The 15,561-nt window shown below is 41.2% G+C and overlaps 1 protein-coding gene across 1 annotated transcript in view; it reads right to left on the bottom strand.

Moving 5' to 3' along the window:
* Positions 1-603: 603 nt before the first annotated feature.
* Positions 604-15,561, bottom strand: part of itga1 (integrin, alpha 1) — a 32,345-nt gene continuing 17,387 nt past the window's right edge. Inside the window, exons 10-31 of the mRNA XM_086135457.1 lie at positions 15,197-15,371; positions 15,052-15,125; positions 13,295-13,442; positions 12,685-12,827; positions 11,316-11,459; positions 10,805-11,059; positions 10,598-10,728; positions 8,604-8,779; positions 8,370-8,521; positions 7,094-7,204; positions 6,294-6,370; positions 6,011-6,137; positions 5,811-5,888; positions 5,651-5,727; positions 5,438-5,527; positions 4,452-4,554; positions 3,860-3,976; positions 3,646-3,744; positions 3,390-3,494; positions 3,079-3,174; positions 2,856-2,969; positions 604-2,551 (exon numbers count right to left, since the gene is read on the bottom strand). Coding sequence (XP_085991583.1) covers positions 2,495-2,551; positions 2,856-2,969; positions 3,079-3,174; positions 3,390-3,494; positions 3,646-3,744; positions 3,860-3,976; positions 4,452-4,554; positions 5,438-5,527; positions 5,651-5,727; positions 5,811-5,888; positions 6,011-6,137; positions 6,294-6,370; positions 7,094-7,204; positions 8,370-8,521; positions 8,604-8,779; positions 10,598-10,728; positions 10,805-11,059; positions 11,316-11,459; positions 12,685-12,827; positions 13,295-13,442; positions 15,052-15,125; positions 15,197-15,371 — 2,649 coding nt within the window. The 3' untranslated portion in view covers positions 604-2,494. The remainder of the gene's footprint in view (positions 2,552-2,855; positions 2,970-3,078; positions 3,175-3,389; positions 3,495-3,645; positions 3,745-3,859; positions 3,977-4,451; positions 4,555-5,437; positions 5,528-5,650; positions 5,728-5,810; positions 5,889-6,010; positions 6,138-6,293; positions 6,371-7,093; positions 7,205-8,369; positions 8,522-8,603; positions 8,780-10,597; positions 10,729-10,804; positions 11,060-11,315; positions 11,460-12,684; positions 12,828-13,294; positions 13,443-15,051; positions 15,126-15,196; positions 15,372-15,561) is intronic.

The raw sequence follows: 15,561 nt of genomic DNA on the forward strand, positions 1-15,561 counted from the left end.
TATATATTTTCATGAAAATATATATTGTAATCACGTTTTCAATTTACTTTAAAATAACGCTTATTCTACATTTATTTCTGTAAAAAAAAATACTGCATTTTAAAATCGGGTTGTCCTGAATATAAAGTTCATTTGACTGTACTTTTTTCCCCTTCATTTATTTGTGGCATTTTATTTTGGAATTGAATATGTAGTTTAACAAACAAGACTCCTTTATCAACCAAAAGAATTTAAAATTGACTAATTAATTCACTGAACATTTGGATGCTTTATATTTTAACAAGTAACTGACTGTTATTATAATTCAGGAATTAAGAATTTAAAAATGGTGTGGGTAAAGGATTTTTCTTTTCATATTGAATCATTGCACATTGCATCATTTTATAAATAAGGCTCATTTGTGCATTTATTTAACATTTCAACTTTATTAAAAAAAGTTTAAACATTTTTCTAAGGTAATTTATTTTAAATACAATTTTGCGCAATTTAAACATTTGTTTTGGGGGGGGCAAAATGGGCAAATAAAATGCAGTACAGTGAAACTAAAGATGAAGAAAAAAATCAAGAATAAAATGATAATCTACAAAAAATGAGAAATTTAAAAGTTGTGAAGGCATTTTTTATTTGTTTGGAAAAATATAGAAATGAAATCGCATTTGGCTGTAAAAGATAAACGCGGTAAACTTGAAAATATATGCAAATTTGTATGGAAGCATTTGTATAATACACAAACAGAATGAATTTTAAAATATTTAACATAAAGAACACAGTATGTATGACATTTGTATTTACAAAATCTTCATAATCCTACAGTTTGTGTATGCTGCCCAGAAATTGAGACAGCCTGACAAAACAAATCAGTGCATCATCACATTGAAGACTTCACAGCAGTGTTGGTTTGCTTGGAGATCTTATAAAATAAAACAAGTGATTCCGGACCACATTTAGTCTATCTATGCAAACAGGCAATATCAGACATAAAATTTTCTGAAATGACTTTCTGTACCAACAGGTTGTGCTTAAATATGGAAAGTAAAAGAGCTCTGGAAAAAAAAAAATCTTCATAGGATGCACCTGTACGCCATTGCATACTATGGTGTCGCATCGTATAACCACTGCATGGCTTGCAACAGTTAAAAAAATAAAATAAAATAGAAGAGTGGAAGAAAAAAAATTCAAAAAATATTTTCTGCACACAAGAATGTCACTAAAGTGGAAAAATATGCCTCAAAAGTTAAAAATCATCATCTTGTGTCACGTCAACAAACTTGCAAAGTGTAAAATTGATGCCAAATTGAAAAGTGTGATGAATACCATAGAACAAGCAATGAAATCTAGTATTAACTCAAAGAAGCATCACTTATGTACAGGAGTAAACGTTTTCATCCATGGCATCTTCTGAGCACAAGTAGTTGCACTTTTTTTTCAGTAAAATTTTACACTGTTTACAGTTAAGATTTAAAGTTACTCAAGCAAAACACCCACATGCCCCACTGCTATCATGTCAAACCCGAAGGGTAAGCAGAGCTGCATTTGGTTTTGTTGGATGCCACATACACACAGCATAGTCAGTGTATGAAGGGTTGCCTCCATGAATAAAAATTACTGCAAATTACTGCAGGAAAAAAATTAATTTCATTTCCTCTTCAAAATAAATCCATGTTTCATATTCACATAAATCCACAATCTGCCTCGACATGTAATTAATGTCTTTGATATATGTCATAATACCTGAGCGCAAAAACATAAATGGCTTGTGGGCAACATCTCTTAAATAACTTCAAATATTGCAACAACAACAACGAAAACCAAAAAGATACATTTATATACATTTTCAAACTTAAATGTTGTGATATTTACAGTACAATATCAGATTGTGGGATTAAGCAAAAAGGCCACACACTTAACACAAAATATTTGTATTTCCATTGTTTTTTTTCTTTTTTGGCAAAATAAAATACAAAAAACAGGATGTGCCATGACGCTAGCATACTTGAGCGTCTACTTGTATATATATATATATATATATACACACACACACACACACACACACACACACACACACACACACGGTCAAATTGGTTGCTCAAGCTAAAAAGTCAGTTATTTTGTCAGAAGAATAGCCATAAACAGCGATTCCGAGAGCGTCATCATGAATATACACTTTATGGAACGCGAAATAGCAAAAGGGTTCCACGCACCAGCTATAAGTCATAAACGTCTCTGTACAGTAAAAATAGAATTAAAAAATGGTGATGTGGCCACTTTGGATGTTGATAGCAAAAAAAACAAAAAAAAAACTAGTGCATTTTTTTTTTCAATTGAAGTGCATAACAGTCCAAAAGCAAACATGTACTTTGCCTGTGTAAGTGGTGGACTCCGTTGAATGGCTTTTTGTACTCTAAGGTAGTCGCAGTGTGTTATCGTCACACACTCAGTGTTTTTTTTTAAGTGACTCCAGAAGCGGCGCTCATTTCCTCTTCGCGTGTCAGCTTCAATCCATCATATCCTCCTTGGAGAACTCCCGGGATTTTCTCTTAAAGAAGCCCATCTGGCGGGGGGAAGGCAACAAATGTTTACAGCGGAAATTTCCAAAATGGTTGTCGGAAATTGGCAAAAGATGCTTGAAAGAAGGAATTGAGCAATATGGGGGCGGGGGGCGCTTGTTCACGACTTGATGAAATATTTTGAGATTTGGGCATTGTCAAAAAAACAAACCTCATGAAAATTAGCCGGGGAAATGAGCAATTTGACTTATTTTCAATGTGAATGTATTGCCTTTGATGGAAACGTCGCCCCTACCAAAATGGCCACCCCGCAACCACCGTACTTTGAATTTTAGCACGTTAGCGTACCTTCCAGAGAGCAAAAATGACAAGCGCTAAGATGAGAAGACCTATGAGGATGCTGATGATGATGATCCATATGGGGATTCCCCCTAAGCTCTCCTTGGAGACTTGGATCTTCACCTGACGGGGGGGGGGGGGGGGGGGGGGGGGGTGGGGGGGGGAGCCAAAATGAGTCACGAGTTATTTCATATTACATCAACAAAATCCAGATAAAAAAATGCTGACTCACAGTTCGGGTGCTGTCACTGGGGATCAGCACAAACAGATCGGTGTTCCTGCTCGCCAGAGTGGCGTTCACCAGCATGTGCAGACTGGAAAAGTCCGCCTGAAAGACCCCACAAAAACGCTGACGTCAATAAAAAAATCATACAAATCCTTTCAATTCATTCTGTCAAACATGACGACATCCCAATTCTGGCACCGTTTTCCATTGACTTCTGAGGAGAACTACCGTCAACCTGCATTTGACTGGTATAAACTCGATTAAAAAAGAAACAAAAGAACAACGCATTTGACAGATCATCATCCAAATCTACCCACCTTGATGAATGTGGGCTTCCACACTCGGAAGCTAACGTTGACCTGGCTGACTTTGGCTTCTGGGATGAAACATTTGAATGAGGCACACGGGAGGTTCTCGCAGCTCTGCAGTGCAATTCAAACACAGCAGGTGAGGCGGGAGGGAAACTTGCACAGGAACACAAATATCCTGAACCCTTTCAGGGGCAGTTTATCATGTTCGCAGGTTACAGGGTGCATGAAGGGGTTTAAAAAAAAAAGTCCCTTTGCCACCCACCAGAAGAAAGACGCCGAGTGTTTCTTTCTTTGGATTGGGTTTGACGACGTCCGGGTTGAGATTTAGAGGGTTGATCAAAGCGGCCGCGTCGCATTTCATCTGTGAAGAGGAGAAAATTCCATTGCGACACGGATCTTGTCCAATATGTGAAAAAAATAAAAAGAAAAACTAAGAAAAAAAAAAGTGTGCCGACGGTGGGGGTGATGGCACTCACCTGCGGGCTGGTGACGATGTGCGTCAAGTACAGCAAGTAATTGTTACGAGGTGACAGCCAGGGATAGGTCACCGTCAGATCAAGAGGAGGAGTCACCATATCGCCTGCTTTCTCCATCTAAGACATGTGGAAAAAAGATAGATTGAATCGCCCGTTGGAATGAGTAGAGTCATCCAACCATCCATTTTTTGATACCGCGTATCCCTGTTCAGTGTTGCAGGAAGCTGGAGCCTGTCCCAGCGGACTTTGGGCAAAAAGTGGACAATATATTAGCGAGCAAATTATTAGGTGGCAGTTTTCTTTCTTTTTTATTATTAATTTTTTTTGAGTTGGGGGGGCAATTACGTCTTCAACATTGAAAATATTTGACAGTTATACAGTCCAAACATAGAAAATTAATAATTTACATTTTTTTTTGTCAGTGTATGACAACATTGAAATACTTGAAAAAGTCACATTATAACCTTAAAAAAATATATTCACTTTATTTATTTATTTCAAAATCTATATACTACTTGATTATTTTTTTATATTTTATTTTATTTTTTTAACGTATTTTGAGCTTTAAAAAGTCTTGACTTGGAAGTCTTACCGTGTAGCTGATGTTGACCTGCTCGCCGATCATGCGGGTGTCATTGAACACCGCAGAGTACTGCTCGCCTTCTTTCACCACCACGTGCTCGTCCACCGGACGCCTGCAAAGAATTCAAGCAGATTCAGAGTCAGATTTGAGTATCAATGAACAACCACAACGATGATCACACGACATCTACTGCAGTGTGTCTTCCTCCACACGATGGACAAATCAAACCCCCTGAAAATGGATGCCAAAAAGTGCTGGTTACTTAAATGGCCTTTTTATTATATAAAACCAGACCTGGAATTATTATTTTTATTTTTTTGTTATTGCTGGTTTGGCCTAAACCAATATATTTTTAAATTTAATTTAACTGATTAATTTTATTTTATTTAGTGCCCACAATAAATTGAACTCACAGATGGAAATCTGGAAATCAATTCTATTCTAATCCAAGTCGCACTTGGATTTATCCATCCATCCATTTTCTAATCCGCTTTTCCTCACGACCAGCGGTCTTCGGGCACCTGAACTGGTTGCCAGCTAATCACAGGGCGCACATAGTCAAACAACCATTCGCACTCACAATCACACTGAGGGACAATTTCGAGTGTTCCATAAACCTGCCATGCATGTTTGGAATGTGGAAGGAAACGGGAGTACCCGGAGAAAACCCACGCAGGCATGGGGGAGAACATGCAAACTCCACACAGGAAGGCCAGAACCGGAATCGAACCCTGCACGTCTGCACTGGAAGGCGACATGCTAACCAGTCAACCGACATGCTAACCAGTCAACCACCATGCTGCCTCACTTGGATTTATTGAAATTAAATTTGTGTTATTGTGATCATTTCGGGCCCTTAGCAACGGTAACTAAGAAATAACTGTTTAAAGCGTACTCACACAGTGAAAATATTGAAATTTAATTTGTGTTATTGTGATCATTTCGGGCCCTTAGCAACGGTAACTAAGAAATAACAGTGTTTAAAGCGTACTCACACAGTGAAAACAAGGCCGGCCTCATACTTGACGGGGATCGAGATGTGCACCGTGTTGTCATTGAGGGTGGAGGTCAGCTCTTCACTGTCGCTGTGGGGAATAAAACGGACACACGCAAACACACACGCGGGCACACACACACACACACGCAATATGATGATAATGCTCAGTCTAATTTCAGTGTGATTTCTTGTCGTAAAAAAGTGACTGTACCTCGTGGCTGTCACGTTGATTTGGATGTTGTGATGAATGTGATTCGGATCCACCTCAAACTTCACTTTGAAAGCTTCCTGTGGACATCACATGGCCTCTTGAAGGACAAAAAGCATTGATCAAACATGCCGGGAGTTGTTGGGTTGTTTGAAAGCGCTACCTCCACATTGCTCCCCAGGAAGGGGTACCCCACCGCACATTCCACTTTGGTGTGATTCAGAGTGCAGTCTTTTTCCGGCTGACAATCCAAAGGAAAACAAGGTCAAAACTGTAATCACGTAGGTTGCTTTAAAGACTCTTTACAGAAACGTGCTTTTTTTCCACATCATTTCTCCTTTGCGAGCGTCAAAGTGATCTCACCTCCACTTTGACGTAGTTGATGTTTGCCGTGAAGCTGAGCACCACTTTGGTGTTGTAGGCGTTATCTTTACTGTTTCTCACGCGGATGTTCACGTCCAGTTTGTCCTTCTTGGCTCGGATCACCAACCTGGAGGACAGCAAAGGAAAGACCCTGAACATACAAATGATCCACCACCAGAGGGCAGTCATGCACCGGAATGTCCTGCAAGGCTCGTCCCAACATTTTGATGAAATGCTTGAACTTGGAACTTGTCCGAAGTGTGCGGGATGCACGCGTGCTCACCCCGTTACACTCGGCTCTGCTCGGAGGGAGAGGTCAGCGATGCACCGCTCGTGGTTGCCACAGTCTACCAAGGGAATCTACAAGAATAGGACGGATTCAATTTGGCCGGGTGGGCGCTATTCCGTGAATGTTAAGGCATTTCATTTTATTTCCTTCAGAGCACAGAATGTTACACACTATATTTTGGGAACACCTCTGGCGTTAGCGGGTGGTCTCCAGATGAACATGAAGTGTGTGGTGGAAAAAGAGAATCCAAATAAGGGTTTGTGTTTGTTTGTACACTTTGTAAAAAAAGCCTCCTTACGCATGACCTTAATTTCCTTTGCCTTCCCCCCACCCCACTCCAGAGCGTTTCACGGGTCACAGTGCATTTTGTTCCCAGTCCCGGAGAATGAAGATACGACGTGCACAGCGACTGACCGCTGGACTGTAATATAATATCCAGCAGACGAGCAACTGTAGCTTCCGTCTGGTGATTTCCTGGTTGCTCCCTTTTCATAAACAATAACAGGAGAAGACCCCATTTGCTTCATTCCCATATCAGGCGGTGAATTCTTGCTCCCTTCGTTATCTGGACACATCGCTCATCGCGACCACTATTACTTGGAAAGCCTTGAAGTTGGCGTTTAGGGAGTGTGGGAGGACGTGTTGAAACGATTGCGAGATGAAAAATGGCAGGACCACGCAGTGAACAATTGGGGAGCAAAGAAAACGACAGAACAGCATGAAACGGTATGAATAGCGCTCTTGGCTCACTAAAGTGCGGCAAATATTTCGCAGCTCGGGACGTGACGGCGTACCGTCTTGTTAATGGACGTGGGCAGGCTTTCATCCAGGACCGGGCCTTGGTCTTCATCGGCCAGTCTAAAGTCCAACGACACCATGAGAGGGTCCCGGAAGTCCAGTCTTGGCTTGTAAAAAAAATAAAATAAATAAATAATCAAAAAATCAATAAAAATGAGTAGGACTCGTTTTTTGGTTTTTATATATTCACTACAATAGAGTAAAAGTACTATCACATGCTGCGGAGCAGACGCGGTACCTGTTAACTCATTTAGTACCAGACAATTCTTGACCAAGTCTGAAAAGACGTTTAAAAACGTCTTTTGGAGTGAATGAGTATATCAAATATTTTCTGTAATATGCCCTTAATTTCTCAAAAATTAGAAAGTCCACCCTTTCCTTCTTTGAAATGAACCAGTATAACTTGTTTTTCCTAACTAATTAACTAATTCCTAAAACGAATTCACTGCCCGTCCATGGTAAAACAATTTTGGACTTCTATCGCCATCAGTGTCAGTGACTTTTATTTTCTTTAAAAAGCATCTGCTCTCGAAAATATCATTTTATTCCTCAAAAAATGTTTTGCTGAAAACATATTCTTGAACGACGCAGATTTGTTAAAAATATACAACCTTTTTCCCCAACAAAAGGAATTTTCTGCCCCTCAAAAATTGGCGACTTACTCGCAAAAAAAGTTCCTTTTTTTAAAAGCATTTAAAAAAACATAGGATTGTTTTCTTGACAATGTACTACATTTTCCTAAAAAAATTTTTTTTTTTAAATAATAGAGCTATAAGATTCCATCTTCAATCTTTGAATGTATTACAGTATTTTTTTTCCTTTTCAGTGTGACCTACTTTGGATGGCAAATTAGAACAAAGAAAGCAATGACACACATGCACGTAGACTCAGACACACACACTCATTCAAACACACACGCACTTCAGCAGCGCTGCAGCTGTTTTCGCTGATTAGTTCCTGTGTGTGTCATGCCAGAGGGAAGCTAATCAAAGAACACAACGGCGGACCAACACTGCACACGTGACAAAAGTGCAAACGTGAGGCACAAAGGCTGCTTGCTTGTTGATGAACAAGTGCGGAGTCTGCCTTTGTGTCAAATCAGCTCCCTCCGACCACTCGTGTCTTATCCAGGTGTGCCTTGTTGTCTCGTCAGTTTGCGTGTATTTAGTTCCCTGTGTTGAGTCCTTGTTGTCGTCAGTTTCGTTTCCCTGATTATGTATTGCGATCATGTGCCTTCCCTTTTTCTTCTTCCATTTCCTGTCCTTGGCTTACCGACATCACGAACTTCTCCTTCGCGCACATCTTCAATCGGTCCTCCACGGTGACCGTTCTGGAAATCCGTCGGTCGCTCTTGTCGTCCAAGTCGAGAAAAGAAGCCCTGGCTTTCGCCCGCAGAGCATCCAGGGTCAGGTTGTAGCGAATCACTGCAGAAGACGTGATGAGAAGAAAAACAAAAAACAAAAAGTGAAATGACGCCACAATGATCAAAGAACCAAAAAGGCTCACCTGCTTTGTTCTTAAGATTCTGCTTATCGGATTTGATGCTGTAGACGAAACAAACTTCGGTGGTAACACACACAGATTTGCGTCCTAGGTGTTCGCACTCATATTCGGCCTGTTTCACGTTGATCTTGGCAGGGTCGAAAAACATGTTGGCTCGGAGTTCCGCCACATCTCTGGACCTGAGCGCATCATGGAGATATCAAAATGGGAGTCAGCATGAGGGATGTATAGTTAAAAAAAACTTTAGAGCTGTGATAACATTAGAAATGATATTACAGATTTATCGACACGATCGTACTTCGCTTTTAGGAACGCGACATGGTTTGTCAATAGAGTTAAGGTAATAGGATGATGCTAGCTATCTACATTGGAGCTAGCTAGCATCAGTATTAGCTAGCGAGATTTTTTTTTCTTCCTTTACACTGTCCTCTAAATTATTAATGATGACTGTTTTTCGCTCTAAATTTTTTTTGCTCTAAATAGGCGATGAAAAAATATATATGTACAGTATTGCTGCAGTCAGTGTTGTACTTGACATGTTGGTATTCACAAAAAGCTTGTTTTCTCCACGTTTTTTTGGGGGGTTTTTTTGGTCAGAAACTGGTGTTTTGGTGAAACCAAACCATGTTCTATTGCTGATTATGAAAGAATGCTAAACAGCTAAAAACAAACATTTTCCGATGAAAGAAGTGTCGACGCTTCCTTTTGACTGGTTAGGTGTCCACACTGTATTCTGCGGGTCTCGAAAGTTCAGTCAAAAATGCTCCATGACGACTGGCCATATGTGGAACTCTGCTTTGAAATCAGCTGGCAGTTAATTAGGCTCTCCTGGGAAAATCATAATCAAACTTTCTCAGGAAAAAACAAACAAACTCAAACGTTTCTTTACTTGAATGCACTCTTTTTTTTTTTTTTGGTGGGTACTGCATCTGATTTCTAATGCGCAAAAACCAAATTAGACTTGCAGAGTGTCTTTGAGGGAGGCAACAGATGCGCGATAAGCATAAAACGCGGCCAACAAGCCGGGGAGAAAGGAGCCAGCCTTGTTGCATGCCAAATCCTATTTCAAACTGCAAGCCACTTGGGGGAATGAAGTTTTCACACAGCCCGCGAAGAAAAAAAAAAGTGTGGGAGGACATTCTCCCATGCCTACGAGGTTGAGTCATGGCAAACGTTGAGATCTCCACCCTTGGGTTCGGGAGCTAGAAACTGATCAATTTTTATTGGGTTATATGTTCTATTGCCATTGTCAATCACGAGTACTGTAAATGTACCCATGAAGGCAACGTGTATGAGTAAAGAATCTTGGCCAGTAGGGCTAAGTAAGGCTTTTAAAAAGGAGACATCTCCAGGAAGTCGTCCATCTCAAGCGTACAAGTCCGGTGGGACGTGTTCAGCTGTCTAAACGAAACAAGCAAAACGACGTGAGATGATACTCAGATTACAAAAGCGGATGAGTGGAATATGTATGGACAGAAGTATTGGGACACACCTCTTTATTGATGAATTTTTCGATCAAGGGTGGGGTAAAATCCCCTTACAAGCAGTTTTGCATGTTTTCAACTTTTTTTGAGGAAGGCTTTAGAGGAATTTTTCTTAACCCTTTCAGGGACAGCGGTTACTACAGTGGACAGCTTATCGTTTGTCAGGTTACAGGGGGCATGAAAGGGTTAAATATAAGATTTAACATGATGGAACCCAAGCAAACACTTTCAGAGTGGTTTTTTTTGTTGTTGTAGTTGTTTTTCCTCTAACGTATCGAACTTTTTTCTTTTCTTTTATCTTAAAATTATACTTTTTTTCATTCAAAATGTTGATTTTTTTTCCTCCCTTCCTTTTTCCATTCTGGAAAATGGAGAGTTTCTTCTCAAAAAGATTGAATTTAAAGAAAAAAAAATCTAATTCTTTTCCTTGAACTTTTTTTAAACATATTTTTTCCCCCTCAAAAATTCTAAAAATGTGCACATTTTAAGAGTCTTGTGTGTTTAATGTCTCACCAGAACAACGAGGCCCCGCCGAGACCACCGATCGTCACATCGGTGATTCCGTCTCCATTGAGATCCATGATCCCATGTATGGACTGACCAAAGAACTTCATCTTGTCGTCATTTCCGCCCGCCGGGATGTGCTACAAAGACACCGCGGCACCATTTGCATGAGTTTGAATAGAACAAATCCATTCTTGAGCAGTAGAGGACGCTCACCTGCACAAAGTTCTCCTTGAGTGACCGCTTGCTGTCCCCATGGTAGATATACACACCCCCTTTGTGGTCGTTCTCGAAGGGCGCTCCGATGGCCACGTCGTTGAAGCCGTCCAGGTTGAGGTCCGAAACGGCGGCGATGGCCGTGCCGAAGCGGGCGCCGCACGGCTCGTTTTTGTGGGCGCAGCCCGACGAGCTGGCACTGCAGCACGACTGGTTGACGGGCTTTAGCGTGAACTCGTACGCAAAGCGGCCGTCCTGCAACGACAGCGATGAGTTGGAATCTGGAGACGTCCACGGTACAGTCATCCAACTTTAACTCGCTGAAAGATTCACATATTCTGGGTTTTTGGAGCTCTTTCGATAAAAAGGTTCCACAAGATGGCGCTATCTTGCGGCATCTTCAGAGCGTTTCAGAAAGAGCACGAAAAAGGTTGTATTTATGTTAATTGAAAGAATATGCGAGGGATGACTGTGCAATCGCGCACGATTACGTTTCATCGTTTCGGTCTACCTGCTTGAGCTTGTAGACGTACACTTGGCCCTGCTCGTCTCTGTCGGAGCCCATGAACATGGGCGCGCCGACCAACAGGAGGTCTGTGTACGAGTCGCCGTCCACGTCGACGGTCTGCAGCACGCTGCCAAAGTACGAACCGATCTGCGAGCGGGGCAGAAGTGGCTCATGAACTGCGAAAAGTGCTTGTACAAAATTAACCTCCACCAGACACGGGCAACACGGTGCAGGAGTGGTTCGCACAACTGCCTCACAGGTCTGAGGTTTGGGGTTCAAATCTGCCATTGGCAGAGCACATCAAAGCCTGAACGCACACCAAGCAGACCGAGAGGAGCAAACAACTGTGCTTACATCATCCTCCAGTATTTGTTTTTAAAGATCTTAGAGTCATGAGTGATGCAATAAAAAAAAAAATGGAGATGACCACGCACTGTAATAGGCGTCAATAAATCACAGCGCACTTAACTTTGTGGCTGTCACACTTTCTCCTGCACCAAAGCATTACAGTGACCAATTTTTAACAAAACTGGCATTCTCAAATGTATCTAAGCTAACTATTTACTAAATAGTAACAAAAAAGCATCCAGACTTTCAATCTTGAGGCGACATAATGCAGCACGGCTCCCACCAAGTGAGCGAGGAGGCAAGAGTTTCACCACTGTTCTCAGACATTTCAATCACCCAAGAGAGTAAATCACTTACTCAGGGTATTTTCAGCACTTTTATGCGTAAAACTAGAATAAAACTTGAATATTAATAATATATTTTTTAAAAGACTACATTTGATCATATCTGGATGTTATGGGGTTTTCGCCTGACAGTGACAAATGTTTATATTGTACATTAGATATTTATTGGTTCATTATGATTAAATTCACATTCTAAAAATTCTAAGTAAAAAAATGTACTAGCAAAAACATTTTTTTAAAATTCAACAATAAAAATGAAAGAAGAATTAATTTATTTACCCTTTCAGGGACAACGGTCATGACAGTGGACAGCTGATCATGTTATTTGGTTACAGAGGGCATAAAAGGGTTAAAACAAACTTAACTATAATTAACAGTAATTATAAATAATATGCAAAGTGAGATGGAAAGATATTTTATGTTTCAAAGAAGCTGTTTTTACATCACACATACATATTCGATTTTCAACTTGTTCTTCGTTGTTGTTATGAGCTCATTTATGGATAATGTGGCCCAGCCATCCAACTGAATGTTGAATGTCGCATATTTTCAAAAGGTCCGCGGGTGTGCTGGCACATCCAAGAATGGTCACCAGCCAATCGCAGGGCACACATAGACAACCAAGCATTCACACTCACATGCTCCTAAATATGCGAATAGGGTTGGGTGGAGGAGCTCACCTGTTCTCCTCCCAGCGTCTGCGAGACAACAACATCTTTGTCCTCCAGCCGGTAGATGACGACGCGGCCCGTGTGGTTGTACCGCGGCGCCCCCGTGATGTACAGCACCCCGTCGGGGGTGGATGCCGACTGCACGTCATAACCTAAGAAGAACAGACCCAACTGTTTACGTCTCACTTTTTCAAAGGGCAAGCGATAAAACAGTGAATATGGCAGGACGATAAAGGACACAAAGGAAAGAGGACGAAATGCATTAAGCAAGAGCGGGTTTGCCAAACGGCTGAGTTTACAGTACACCAGCCCGGAACGCAGAATCAGTGGAGTGTGCTCTTCATAACGACAGCTTGATTAAATAAATCAATATTAAGATAGCGGGGGTTGCTGTAACTGGCCATAAAAGGCATGGAGACAAGCAGGCAAAGTGGCTTATATTATTGATGTCACTTCAAGGCAGGCATCCGCAGACGCAGCGGATCAAACTGAAAAATTGCCTATTTACTGCACCCACCAGCTGTAAAATATCAGTCGAAGCTAAACACCAATTTCAGACAAACACATTAAATACTGAAATCTTTTTTTTTTGGGGGGGGGGGGGGGGGGGGGGACTCACCGAGGTAACCGGCCAGTCTTTCGTAGCCGGCTTCCCTTTCAGGGTCAAAGAAGTGGTTCTTCTCCGGATAAACGGCTCCATCGTTGACGTGCACGATGACCGTGCCGTTCCAGTCGTACGCTCCCACCGCTCCCAGTAGTAAGCCTTCCTATCGTGAAGCGTGAGGAAGTTTAATCAATTCACAACATCAAGACTTGCAAGAAACACAGTACTCAGACGCTTTCATCAAAGATGAGACGAAGAGGAAGTAAAGGGAGTGAGGAAGCAAAGTCAAGACAGTGGAGCTGTGTCCGGGGCCAAGCCACAGCTTTAGAAGGGAGAAGAAAAAAAAACGTTTCCAGAATTTTTTTCAATTTTTTTTATCAGGGAAAAAGTCATCAAAATTCCAGGGAAATTATGTCATATTTTTGAGCAAATAGTTGGTTATTTAAAAAAAAAAAGGTTTCTACTTCCATAAAAATCATTTGTATATGTTAAAGAACATAGGAATAATATTTTTGACAATTTTCTTTTTAGAAAAATGCAAAAGAATTGCTAGTATTGTATTTTGTAAAAAAATGAAATACAATTCTGATGTAAAAAGCAAGGGTTTGAGGGGGGTTTTTTCGAGAAAAAATGATCTTTTCTGGAAATAAATTACATTTTCTTGGCCAAAATAAAGTTTTCTATTTTAGAGAAAAAGATTTCTGCATTTGGGGGAAAAAAAATTTAAATTTTGGAAAACAAAAGTTGTATGTTTTTGAGAATTTAAAAAAATATATATCTGGCAGCAAAATGCAATATATTTTCAAAAGAAGATTTTTTTTTTCTTCTTGATTTTCTTAAGTATGAAAAAATTCCATTTGAGAGTAGACTGAAGCCAGCAACAAAACGGAGCGCTGCAGCAAAGTGGAGATTGGGAAGTATCATGAATTTTCTTCTCCATTGAATCACATTTTCCCATGAAATCTCCCAAACCGAATATCTGAAACGTTCTATCATGTCAAACTTGATTCTTTCGTAACATGGGTCTTTTCAACAAACTGATGAAGCAGTGTCGGTTTCATGTGTACTTACAGTCCTAAATATAACCCGCGTGTTTGGTGTACAGGAAAGATGTTTGTCTAACAGGAAGGGCTGGGAAAACAGGCGGTAATTAAATAAGTCAGGATGCTCCTTCTATCCGTGACTGTTGAAGTCGGGGCCCTCACGCATCAACGAGAAGAGCAAATCAGTTTGTTTGCCATCACTGAGACGAGTCACACGTGGAGAGAGAGACAGCGAGAGCACGAGAAAAACGTACAACGCATGATCAGGGACGTGATCAACTTGAGGGTCAGGATGCGTACAAGAGGCACCAGAGGGAAGCTGGCTGTTTTGAAACACACATACAGTCGGGAACGGCTAATGAATGAACCCGGGAGGCATGTGAACCAGCAGAAAGTTGGTGCGCTCCTTAAGCCGCCGCCTGATTTCACATCCCGCGCCTTTTCGTGTTTGGACAATTGTACAAAATGCCATCAGGGCACGGACTTGACGGGAAGACACAATCCCGGAAGCGTCAATCGGCATAGGAGGATCCCCAAAGGGTAGACGATGCACCAGAGATAACCCTGGTGTCCGAGTTCACCGCTTGAGTCATCAGATTAAAACTTCACGGCCATACAAACAAGGCTGTCACGATAGTCCATTACTCTGGTTCTATTGCTAATGCTTTTAACTCTGGTTGAACTGATCAGTTTCATAGAGTAACCCACGACAAGTTATTATGGACTTACTTTGGAAGCATGAGCGCTAAACCCAGCTTGCGACATCTCCATGTCAAAGGATGAGGTGAAATTGCCTGTCGTAGCTGCGGGGGAGAGAGAAAAAAAATGGAAGGACTGGACGGTGTGTGGACATCCATCATGTATCTTCGATTACCTTCCAGGGCAAAGATCTTGCTGCCCAGCGCGTCCACAATGGTCAACAGAGCTAACTCATCCGACACGTTAAAGAAGTGGTCGCGTAGTGGCAGACTGGAAATGGATGCGATCTCCTTGATGAACTTCTGCACTTCCTCGGCGCTCTTATTCTGTCGGTTGTAGTCGCCCAGAACCTGGAGACCAGAACATGTGAGCCTTAAAAAAATTGGAAAATTCTACACATCGCTTACTCACAACACAATGTAAGCTAGGATAGTTTACCTCAAGGGCAAAATGGATTTTTTTCACCACTTTTCAGTCAAAACATGATTTTATTGTAAGCTAGTACCTTAAACATAAAAGCTAAACTAGACTAACTAGCTG

This window comes from Hippocampus guttulatus, chromosome 17 (assembly GCF_054856545.1).
Source record: "Hippocampus guttulatus isolate MCC_2025c chromosome 17, RoL_Hgut_1.0, whole genome shotgun sequence".
NCBI classification, from domain to species: Eukaryota; Metazoa; Chordata; class Actinopteri; order Syngnathiformes; family Syngnathidae; genus Hippocampus; species Hippocampus guttulatus.